The sequence below is a fragment of the Passer montanus genome, unplaced genomic scaffold (assembly GCF_014805655.1).
Source record: "Passer montanus isolate IOZ18808 unplaced genomic scaffold, ASM1480565v1 scaffold154, whole genome shotgun sequence".
Classification (NCBI taxonomy): Eukaryota; Metazoa; Chordata; class Aves; order Passeriformes; family Passeridae; genus Passer; species Passer montanus.
In genome coordinates, this window is record NW_024362494.1 from 309,977 (window position 1) to 321,024 (window position 11,048).

Consider the following 11,048-nt stretch of genomic DNA (forward strand, 5'->3'; position numbering starts at 1 on the left):
GGCGGCGCCGGTCCCGCGGGTGCGGCGCGCTCCGGTCCCGGTCCCGGTCCCGGCCATGGCCCAGCGCGGCGGCCCCGCGGTGCTCCCGGACAACCCCTTCCAGGACCCCGCGGCGCTGCAGGCGCGGCCCGGCGCCGTGCTGGATGGCTACAACCCCTTCGAGAGCGACGCGGTGAGCGCCGGGGCCTGCCCGCCCACCGGGGCCTGCCCGCGTACCGGATCTTCCTCCCGGGCAGCGGAGCCCTCCCCGCCGCCGGCGCGGTCTCACCTGTCTCTGCTCTATCCCCGCAGCCGCCGCCGCCGTTCCAGACCCCCTCGGTAGCGCCGCCGCCGCCGGTCGCGGCGGGCGCGCAGCCCCCGCGGAAGGCGAGTCCCACCGAGCCCCGCAACTACGGCTCCTACGGCTCGCAGGTACGGGGCAGGCGCCGCCGGCCCGGCACGCGGGCGCCGGCGGCAGCCCAAGGTTTGTGTCCCGCCGTGTCTCCGCAGGCCTCGGCCGCCGCCGCCACGGCGGAGCTGCTGAAGCGGCAGGAGGAGCTGAACCGGAAAGCGGAGGAGCTGGACCGGCGGGAGCGGGAGCTGCAGAACGCGGCGCTCGGCGGTTCCCAGAGTGAGTGGCTGCGGGGCTGGGCAGGGACGGGACCCCCCGGGAGCCTTCCTCGCTCCTCCTCACCGCCTTCCGCCCGCAGCGAGGCTCAACAACTGGCCCCCGCTGCCGTCCTTCTGCCCGGTGAAGCCGTGCTTCTACCAGGACATCCCCGTGGAGATCCCCGCGGACTTCCAGAAGACAGTCACAACCATGTACTACCTCTGGATGGGTGAGTCTGGGGGGGAAACCTCGGGGCAGAGCCCGGCAGCAGGTGGAAGGATGAATTTCCTGGGCAGCAGGTGGAAGGATGAATTTCCTGTGAATTTCTGGGGAAGTTGGGATGAACAGGTGGTGGTGGGGGTTGGGGGAGCCTGGCTGGGCTCCTGAGCGCCGTCCTGTCCCCCAGCCAGCACCATTGCTCTGTTCATGAACTTCCTGGCCTCGCTCGCCTGGTTCTGCGTGGATCCCAGCTCTGGCTCTGGCTTTGGCCTCTCCATCCTCTGGGCCCTGCTCTACACGCCCTGCTCCTTCGTCTGCTGGTACCGGCCCATGTACAAAGCCTTCAGGTGTGTCCCCCCGCCCTGGGCACCCCCTCCAGCTCCTGGGAGCCTCTGGCTCTGCAGGATGTGCTGTTCCACCCCGAGCTCCCTGCTCTCCTGCTTCAAGGAAGGTTTAACAGCTTCCTTCTGTGCCCGTTTCTCCCTCCCAGGAGCGACAGTTCCTTCAACTTCTTTGTCTTCTTCTTCGTGTTCTTTGCCCAGAACGTGATGTATGTGCTGCAGGCCATCGGCATCCCCAACTGGGGGTTCAGGTGGGCTGTGTGCTGAGCCTGCAGAGGCAGGGCTGGGTGGGGAGCAGGGCAACCGGGGGCCTCAGCCTCTTGTTTTGCAGTGGCTGGATCCTGAGCCTGATAGCGCTGCGGACTAACACGGCCGTGGCCGTGATGATGATCATGGTGTCCCTGTCCTTCACGGCAGTGGCTGTGCTGGGCATCATTATGCTGAAAAAGGTGGGTTAGGATCAAAGCCTGCACCAGAGCCATCCCTGATCCCTTTTGGGGGAGGTTTGGGCCAGCACAACTCTGTTTACCCGGGGTCTGCAGCCAGGGCCATCCCTGATCCCTTTTGGGGGTCAAAACTGTTTGTGAGGGACTTGTAGATAAAGCTATCCCTCATCCTTTTTGGGGGAAGTTTGGACCATCACAGCTCTGTTTACTAAGGACCTGCAGCCAAAGCCATCCCTGATCCCTTTTGGGGGAGGTTTGGGCTATCACCCCTCTTTTTACCTGGGGTCTGCAGCCAGAGCCATCCCTCATCACTTTTGGGAGAAATTTGGGCCATCACAACTTTGTTTACCTGGGGTCTGCAGCCAGAGCCATCCCTGATCCCTTTTGGGGGTCACAACTGTGTTTACCAGGGCCTTGCAGCTAAAGCCATCCCTCATCCTTTTTGGGGGAAGTTTGGGCCATCACAGCTCTGTTTACCTGGAGCCTGCAGTTGGTGGTCACAACTCCACTTAACAGGGGCTTGAGCCATCCCTCATCCTTTTGGGGAGAAATTTGGGCCACGACAACCCTGTTTGCCAGGGGCTTGCAGCCAAAGCCATCCATGATCCCTTTTGGGGGAGGTTTGGGCCATCACAGCTCTGTTTACCCGGGGTCTGCAGCCAGAGCCATCCCTGACCGCTTTTGGGGGAAGTTTGGGCCATTACAGCTCTGTTTACCCGGAGCCTGCAGCCAGAGCCATCCCTGATCCCTTTTGGGTCAAAACTCTGTTTATCAGGGCCTTGCAGCTAAAGCCATCTGTCATCCTTTTTGGGAGAAGTTTGGGCCATCACAGCTCTGTTTACCCGGGGTCTGCAGCCAGAGCCATCCCTGACCCCTTTTGGGGGAAGTTTGGGCCATCACAGCTCTGTTTACCCGGGGTCTGCAGCCAGAGCCATCCCTGATCCCTTCTGGGGTAGCTTTGGGCCATCACAGCCACATTTACCCCAGCCCTGATTCCGGCCTCTGCTGCCCTGCAGATCCACTCCCTGTACCGCCGCACGGGTGCCAGTTTCCAGAAGGCCCAGGAGGAGTTTGCAGCCGGGGTTTTCTCCAACCAGGCCGTGCGCACGGCCGCGGCCAACGCCGCCGCGGGCGCGGCCACCAGCGCCTTCCGTGCCCCGTAGCCGTGTGCTGCCCGGCCCTGCCCGCCGGGCTCCTCCCGAGGGAGAGGAAACGCCGGTCGCACTTTCACTGGATCCCCATCGGCTGTCAGAGTTGGCCTCATCCCAGCTTGGAAGTGCTGGTGCCTGAATGGTCTGCTGCTCTTACCCCCCTTGCTGACGGACAGAGGCTGTGCTGGTTTGTGCTGGTCCCCTCCCCTCGGCGGGGCGGGGAGTGCTGGGGCCGAGCCCTGAGCCATCGCCCTCCCTTCCAGCGCCAGCTGCTGGGGGCAGGAGCCTCCTCCAGATGGCTGGAATGGAACGCTGCTCCCAGGGACTGCGACGGTCACTTGCCTTCCTTGTGCTCTCCCGTTTCCCCGCCTGGTGATGACACTTGTGCTCCCTTAGGGTGTGGAGGGTCCCCTGCCCCCCGTGTGCCCAGGGACCCCCATGCTCTGCCAAGAACGTCATCCCCCTCTTCCTCCTGGGGCTTGCTCCGGCGGGATGAGGATGGGGCTGGTGCTTTCCCCAGGGTGTCTCGTCCTTTTGTCCTGTCCCTTTCCCCATCCTCTCCCTCTCTTCAGGATGAGGAGGGCAGGGCAGGGACAGGCAGGGCTCGGGCAGCTGCTGCTTGTGGGGATCCTGCCTTTAGCCCAAGTGGACCCCAAAGCTGGGCTGGGTGCTGAGGAGCAGCCCTGGCGTTTACATGGCACCCCCTGCCTCCAGGGAGGGCTGAACAGCCCCTCCAGGCCCCCTCCCCACTGCTTGGAGGACTGAGACCCCCTTGCTGCCCCCAGCTCCCTTCACGCTCCTCGGGGGCTGAGCCAGCCCCGCCTCCCCCTTCCCTGCCCTCTGTCCCCTGTCCCTGGGGATCCCCAGGACACGTCTCACGCGTTGTGCTTCAGTCCATCTCCTCTCGGGTGCTCCCGGTTTGTCCCCGCAGCCCCGGGGCTGGCTTTGTGCCTTCAGCTGTGGGGGCCGGTGCCCTCCCGGTCCCGCTCCTCCGCTGCTCCCCGTGTGCTCTTCCCCGACCGCTCCCGGTTTATTTAAGGAATAAATGAAGGTTCACTCTCTTCCTTCGCCGTCTCCGTGCGCCTCCCGGGGCGGGGGGGCGCAGCGGGGCCGCTGCCGGTGCCGCCGCTCCCGGGGGCGGTGTGGATGGACTACAGCTCCCGTCGTGCCGCACAGGGGCGGCCCCGGGGCGGGCGCGGCCGAGCAGCCTCCGCTCCGTGGGACCGTCTGCCCCGGGGGCCGCGTCCCGGGCGGCGGCTCTCGGAGCCCGCGGGGCGGGATGATCTCCCGGCGGCGGCCCGGCGCTCCACCGACGGCCAGGGAGGAGGCGGCGGTGCCGGGGCCGCGCTCCGTGTGCGGGCTCTAGGCGCGCCCCGGGCTGGCTGCGCAGGGAGCGGCGAGACCGCTTCTGTTCTCCGCGGAGCTTCTCCCGGCCCCGCGTGGCCGGGGGCGCTGCCCGAGCCCCCCCGCCCGGGGCGGTGAAGAGCCACCGTCAGCATCCTCCGGCGAGCCGAAAGGTGGAGCCCGGCCCGTTCCCGCAGAGCGGCTGCTCCTGCTCCCCGCGGTCCTGGCGCGGTGCCGCCGGCTGCCCCGGGGCTCCGGGCCCGGCCCCGAGCCGCCGCCCGCCGCGGCCATGCCCTCCCCCACCGACTCCAGCCGCTCGCTGACCGGCCGCAGCTCCCGCAGCCTCACCCACCTCCGCCTCCAGCGCACCTGGCTGCAGGTCCTGCTGGTCCTGGGGCTCGTGCAAGCCGTCCTGGGCGTCCTCATCGTCACCTTCAGCCTGGTGGCGGCCACCATCACTCCCTCCACCAAAATCCGGCAGTCCTGCCCGTCCTGGGCCGGCTTCTCGGTGAGTGCGGGGCCGAGGGGCGCGGGGAGGGGGCTGCAGCGCTCCCCGGGGGCCGGGCTCGCCGCCGGTCCCGGGGGAGGGCAGCCCCGCTGCTCCCCCACCCTCTGCCCGTGGCTGCCGCGGTGCATTGTGGGAGAATCCCAAGGGCTCCCCCAGGGTGACTCTGTGAGGGATGGGGACCCCCAAGGGGCGCGGGGGGATGTCCGGGGTACGCAGCCACGGGCGGGGAGGGGTGTGGGGGCACCACAGGGCAGGGACAGGGGGGCGATGGGGGCTCTGCTCCGTCTGCTGGGTACTGGGGGAGGGCAGCACCCGGGGTCCCCCGTGGTGACCCTGCAGCACGGATCCTGGCCTGGGTTTGTGCCCAGCCGGAGCAGCCCGCAGTCCCCAGGCCCTGAATCAGCAGTTTCTCCCTTGTCGTGGCGCCAGGGCTGCTCCTACAGCCCCACTGCTCCCGGGCTGGCTGCAGGCCTGCAGGGAGCGGGGGGCTCTGCCCGCGGGCAGGGGCTGCTCGGAGCCCTTTTGCCCCACAGAGCCCTCTCCCTGTGCTCACCGCGGGGCTTGTGCACCTGCAGCTGGCACTGTCCGGGCTGGTCGGCATCATCTCCTGGAAGCGGCCGCTCACCCTGGTGGTAGGTGTAGGGGGGACACCTTCCCGCAGGCGGGGGAGCCCAGGATGGGGAGGCCGAGCAACCCCCCCGTGCCCCCGGGCGCTCAGCCGGCTCCCTGCGCCGCCGGCAGCCCCTCTCCTCCCGCCGCAGATCGCCTTCTTCACGCTGCTCTCGGTGCTGGGCCTCATGCTGAGCCTCGCCGGCTCCATCCTGTCGTGCCAGAACGCGCAGCTGGTGAAGACGCTGGAGGCCTGCGAGAGGGTGAGGCTGAGCCGCGACCCCCGGGCTCGCTCCTGGCTGCGGGGGGCTCTGGGGAGCGGCGGAGCTGGGGTCTGGCGGCTCCCAGGGGATAGCACGGCATCCAGAGCTTCCTCGCAGTGCCTCTCGTCCCCAGGAGAGGGACACGTGTGTGTGCTGCCAGCCCCGCTCGGAGCCCCCGCCCGCCTCCTGCAGCCAGCAGAGCGAGATGCTGACCATGTTCCCCACCCCCAACTGCCGGAGCATCCGTGTGGCACTCAAGGTGGAGGAGCAGGGGGATACCAGGGCTCCCCGGGAAGCGGCCGCAGCCCCGGCCACGCTCTGCGGGCTCTGCAGCTCACCCCACTGCTCCCCAGGATCTCCTCTTCAGTGTCTGCGGCTTGACCGTCTTCTCCACCATCATCTGCATGCTCTCTGCTGTCGTGTGCTGCATCCAGATCTTCTCCCTCGACATCGTCCACGTGGTGAGTGCCAGCTCTGGCCCAGGAATAGCTCCCGGGCTGGGGTGGTCCCTGGGGTGCAGATTAAAGGCCAGGATGCACATCCCTTGCTGGATCTCAGGGCAGGAGGTCTCAGCTCTCCCTTGTCCCCTCTCCCTGCAGCTGGTCCCACAGCGCTCGAGCTCTGTGACACTGGAGTGCACGTCCCCACCCGACACCTTCCTGCAGAGCATGATGATGGACTTCGAGGAGTTTGTGCCTCCAGTGCCACCGCCCCCCTACTACCCCCCTGAGTACACCTGCAGCTCCGAGACGGATGCACAGAGGTACCAGCTGGGAGCAAGGCTGGCAGGACAGGGGGGCCCGTGCGCCCCCAGGCTGGGCTCGTCCCACCCAGAGTGGCTTTTTCTGCTCTTGCCTCCACAGCATCACCTACAACGGCTCCATGGACAGCCCCGTGCCCCTCTACCCAACCGATTTCCCCCCGTCCTATGAGACTGTGATGGGGCTGCGGGGAGACAGCCAGGTGGGGGCTGTGGGGCCGTGGGCAGGGCAGGCTGGGCAGGATGGGCTGCTGCTGAGCTGAGCCCTGAGCCCGCTGTCCCACAGGCCACCCTGTTCGACTCGCAGCTGACAGAGGGCTCCCCCGCCTGCACCTGCGACCGCGTCCCCTCCATCGTGCTCAGCGGGGAAGGTGAGTGTTCCGGTGCTCCCCCCGGGCACGGGCGTGGCGGCGGGGCCGTGGCAGCTCCGGCTCTTCCCAGCAGCTCCTCTCCTCGCAGTCTCCATGGACAGCGGGTCCCTGATCATGTCCGAGATCATGGACATCCCCGGCGACAGCAGCCCCTCGGAGGACTCGTGCCTGCTGGAGCTGCAGGGCTCCATGCGCTCCGTGGATTACGTCCTGTTCCGCTCCATCCAGCGCAGCCGCGCCGATTACTGCCTGAGCGTGGACTGCGTGCAGTGCAGCCACCACGCCCGCAGCCCCACGCTGGGCTTGCAGGGCCCCTTCGAGGAGCGGCCGCAGCCCCGCGTGCGGGGCGAGCGATCCTACTCGTGCTCCACGGCGGAGCCCGGCCCCGACGGCATCCTGGCGGGGGGAGCCGTCACCCACAGCTGCAACCGGCTGGTGGGGCCGGGGCGCTGCGCCGGGCCCTGCTTCCCCGAGGTGCGGCTCAAGGACAGGGGATCCTCGCTGCGGGGCCGCGGGGCTGGCCGCCCCACGGACACGGACACGGCCGCCGGCCGCCCCCGCCGCAACAGCGAGACCTCGTGCCCTTCGTCCCCGGCCCCGGGGCTGGCCCCGCGCCCGCTCCTGCGGTCTCACAGTGACCCCGGCGTGCCCATGGCTGGCCGTGCTGGTAGGTGACAGCGACAGGCAGGGGAGTGTGGCGGTGTCTGTGCGGGGCGGCCGGGATGTGCCGCAGGGTTGGGCTGTGATTTTCTGCGGCCAGGCTGGGAAGGAACGGGGGGAGCAGGGGAGTCTGCTGGGCTGGGAGCAGCAGTGCTGGAGGGTTGTGCTGCCCAGGCCTGAGGGCTCTCTCTGCTCCCAGCAGATTTCAGGGAAGTACTTTATACCAAAGCACTGGAGGACACCGTGTCCGACTCCTCCGCTGATACAGGTCAGGGCACTGGGGTGTACTGGGAGAGAAAGGGGGCACAGGGGGGTGTCTGTAGCACTCTGGGGACTGAGCTCACCCTGCTGGGGCTGGGGCAATGGGGCCAGTGGTGGGACTGCTCCTGCTGACTGGGGATGGGACACAGCAGGACTCCAGGCCTCTGAGGATAGGTCTGCTGGGAGCAGCATCCTGGGGTGTGACAGTGGGGACAGGTCCATCAGAGCAGCCTCCTGGGTCTGTTGAAGCAGTGTCCCAGGTCTGATGGTGGGGGTGGATCCATCAGAGCACTGTCCTGGACCTGACAGTGGGGACAGGTCCATCAGGGCAGTGTCCTGTGCCTGTCAGAGCAGTGTCCTGGGTCTGATGACGAGGACAGGACTGCCAGAGCTGTGTCCTGTGTGTGACAGTGGGGACAGGTTCATCAGAGCATTGTCCCAGGTGTGATGATGAGGACAGGACTGTCAGAGCAGTGTCCTGGGTCTGACAGTGGGGACAGGTCCATCAGAGCAGTGTCCTGTGCCTGTCAGAGCAGTGTCCTGGGTCTGACAGTGGGGACAGGTCCATCAGAGCACTGTCCTGTGCCTGTCAGAGCAGTGTCCCAGGTGTGATGACGAGGACAGGACTGTCAGAGCAGTGTCCCAGGTCTGACAGCACTCACCCCCCAGGGCTGTGCTCCGAGGCCTGCCTGCTCCACCGTTCCCACTGTGACTCCCCTCCGCTGCTCCGGGCTGGCTCCGTGGGGAAGAACAAGCTGCCACCCTGCAAGAAGGTGCCACAGCAGCTGTCAAAGACAACCACCCGCTCCCTGGGGGACCTCAAGGGCTACCGGGGCACCCGTGGGCTGGTGGCCAGGTTCCTGCAGAGACCCAAGCGCAGCCTGGCAGCTGGCACAGAGGTGTCTGGGCACAGCTTCCACGGGCACAAACAGGTGGGTTCTGGAAGCTACAGGGGATGGGCAACTCCTCCTTCCCAGAGAACTCCCATCCGCGCTCTCCTCCCTTCTCTCCCCATCAACACCTCCACCCTGGCGCTTCCATTGTTCCCCTGCTGCACCCCCATGACGGCACTCACCCCCCAGGGCTGTGCTCCGAGGCCTGCCTGCTCCACCGTTCCCACTGTGACTCCCCTCCGCTGCTCCGGGCTGGCTCCGTGGGGAAGAACAAGCTGCCACCCTGCAAGAAGGTGCCACAGCAGCTGTCAAAGACAACCACCCGCTCCCTGGGGGACCTCAAGGGCTACCGGGGCACCCGTGGGCTGGTGGCCAGGTTCCTGCAGAGACCCAAGCGCAGCCTGGCAGCTGGCACAGAGGTGTCTGGGCACAGCTTCCACGGGCACAAACAGGTGGGTTCTGGAAGCTACAGGGGATGGGCAACTCCTCCTTCCCAGAGAACTCCCATCCGCGCTCTCCTCCCTTCTCTCCCCATCAACACCTCCACCCTGGCGCTTCCATTGTTCCCCTGCTGCACCCCCATGGTGTCGGCACCCTGGCTGCAGGCAGAGCGTTCTTCCTGCAGCACTGTCCTTGCCCAGCCCTTCCTGGGGGGCAGCTCCTTTTCCTTGATCCCCACTGGAGCCACAACTGGGAAAATCGTGCCTGTTGCAATGGCTTTGCCTTTGCCCCTGAGTCACTGCACCCGGAGGCAGCTGCTGGGACATCCCCACAACTCAGCTTTACGGGACACCGGCGTCCTTGCGCAGCCCAGGAGGCCCTGACGGGACCCAACCTGTCCCAAATGCCAGTGTGGGCGCGTGATGCACGCCTCTGCCATCCCTGTCACCTCTGTCCTCCTGCCCTGTGCGCTGCCTGGCCGCGCTGCAGCGTGGAGGGCTGAGCACAGGGGGGTGAGTGCAGGAAGGTGCCATGGGCAGGGGTGCCACGGGCAGGGGTGCAGTGCAGTGTCCCAGGTGTGATGACAAGGACAGGACTGCCAGAGCAGTGTCCTGTGTGTGACAGTGGGGACAGGTTCATCAGAGCAGTGTCCCAGGTGTGATGACGAGGACAGGACTGTCAGAGCAGTGTCCTGGGCCTGTCAGAGCAGTGTCCCTGGTCTGATGGGGCAGGGGTGTCATGGGCAGGGGTGTCATGAGCAGTGGTGCCACAGGCAGGGGTGTCATGGGCAGGGGTGTCACAGGCCATGGGCAGGGATGTCACAGGCAGCGGTGCCACGGGCAGTGGTGCCATGGGCAGGGGTGCCACAGGCAGGGGTGTCATGGGCAGGGGTGTCACAGGCAGCGGTGCCACGGGCAGGGGTGCCACAGGCAGGGGTGTCATGGGCAGTGGTGCCACGGGCAGGGGTGCCATGGGCAGGGGTGCCACAGGCAGGGATGTCACGGGCAGCGGTGCCATGGGCAGTGGTGCCACGGCAAGGGGTGTCATGGGCAGGGGTGCCACAGGCAGGGGTGCCATCCCTGTTGCTGCAGCCTGTCCCCACGCCTTGCAGGTTCCCTGGAGTGCCTGGCCGGGCGCAGAGCGGCCCCACGAAGGAATCCACCTGCAGAGCTGCGGGGACCTGAGCTCCACGTCGTCCCTGCGGCGGCTCCTGTCCGCGCGGCGCCTGGAGCGCGGCCGCCCCCGGAGCCTCAGCGGGGCCTGCAAGGAGAGCGCGCTCTGAGGGCACGGTCCCTGCGGGGACCCTCCACTCTGGGGGGCAGCCCCGCTCTGGAATCAGCCCTGGACATTGCTCGGACGTTGCTGCTGCTGCCCTGGTGGGGCTGGGCCCTGCACTGCTGCCCCGGGGGTTCAGCTGGGCCCCCTCCCCAAGTTTGGGGCTGGTCCCCTGGGGTGTCTGCTGGGGGGCCGGGACAGCTGTGCCTGTCCCCTGCCTGTCTGGGGTGGTTATGCCTGTTCCTTGCCCTATTCCTTCTTCTGGACATGCCTGTCCCTTGCCCTGTCCCTTGTGCCAGCTGTGCCTATTCCCTGGGATGGCCACGCCTGTCCCCTGCCCTGTCCCGTGTTGTGGCTGTGCCTGACCCATGCACTGGCCATACCCTGTCCCCTGTGCCAGCCGTGCCTGTAGCCTGGCATGGCCGCGCCTGTCCCCTGTGCCAGCTGTTCCTGTAGCCTGGCATGGCCATGCTGTCCCCTGCCCTGTCCCTTTGGCTGGCTATGCTGGCTTGATCCCCGGTCCCTTGTGCCAGCCATGCCTGTCCCCTGTCCCCTCCACTGGCCGTGCCTGTCTTCTGCCTTGTCCCTTTGGCTGGCCATGCTGGCTTGATCCTCGGTCCCCTGTGCCAGCCGTGCCTGTCCCCTGACCTGTCCCTTGTGCTGGCCTGGTCCCTGGGCTCTGTGCCAGCGCGCCCGTAGCCCGGAACTGCCGTGCCTGTCCCTTGCTCTGTCCCCTGTGCCCCGTTCGGTCCCGGTCCCGGTGCCGGTTCCTCCCCGCCCGGCTGCGCCCGGGCCGCGCTGCGGGGCCGGTCCCGCGGCCGCTGCCCCTCGCTACAGACCGAATAAAGGTGGTCGCCGCCGCCCACGGCGCCGGTGTCACGGGGCGGGCGGGGCGGGGCGGGGCGGGTGCTCAGCTG

At 67.5% G+C, this 11,048-nt stretch overlaps 2 protein-coding genes and 1 long non-coding RNA gene across 9 annotated transcripts; 2 read left to right on the forward strand and 1 right to left on the reverse strand.

Moving 5' to 3' along the window:
* The first annotated feature begins 6 nt into the window (after positions 1-6).
* Positions 7-3,807, forward strand: SCAMP3 (secretory carrier membrane protein 3). The gene is made up of 8 exons (XM_039702269.1): positions 7-172; positions 292-411; positions 490-610; positions 690-818; positions 996-1,155; positions 1,299-1,400; positions 1,481-1,598; positions 2,612-3,807. The coding sequence occupies exons 1-8, from the start codon at positions 56-58 to the stop codon at positions 2,756-2,758; spliced, it is 1,014 nt and encodes a 337-aa protein (XP_039558203.1). The 5' UTR covers positions 7-55; the 3' UTR covers positions 2,759-3,807.
* Positions 3,808-3,975: 168 nt separating this feature from the next.
* On the forward strand, positions 3,976-10,993 carry FAM189B (family with sequence similarity 189 member B). 7 transcript variants are annotated; one of them, XM_039702227.1, is made up of 12 exons: positions 3,976-4,598; positions 5,174-5,230; positions 5,360-5,470; positions 5,604-5,729; positions 5,824-5,931; positions 6,070-6,233; positions 6,334-6,433; positions 6,517-6,601; positions 6,675-7,268; positions 7,461-7,529; positions 8,192-8,454; positions 9,968-10,993. In XM_039702227.1, exons 1-12 carry the CDS (start codon positions 4,380-4,382, stop codon positions 10,136-10,138), a joined length of 2,067 nt encoding a protein of 688 aa, XP_039558161.1. In that variant the 5' UTR covers positions 3,976-4,379; the 3' UTR covers positions 10,139-10,993. The 7 variants fall into 7 exon arrangements, with proteins under 7 accessions (XP_039558161.1, XP_039558162.1, XP_039558163.1 ...); XM_039702228.1 differs by having other exon boundaries at positions 6,690-7,268; XM_039702229.1 differs by having other exon boundaries at positions 6,690-7,268; positions 7,464-7,529.
* Positions 8,588-10,905, reverse strand: LOC120498962. Its single transcript, XR_005626780.1, has 3 exons — positions 10,780-10,905; positions 10,019-10,116; positions 8,588-8,698 (listed from the first exon to the last, which is right to left on the reverse strand). It is a non-coding gene; the product is annotated as an uncharacterized LOC120498962 (long non-coding RNA).
* Positions 10,994-11,048: the final 55 nt, after the last annotated feature.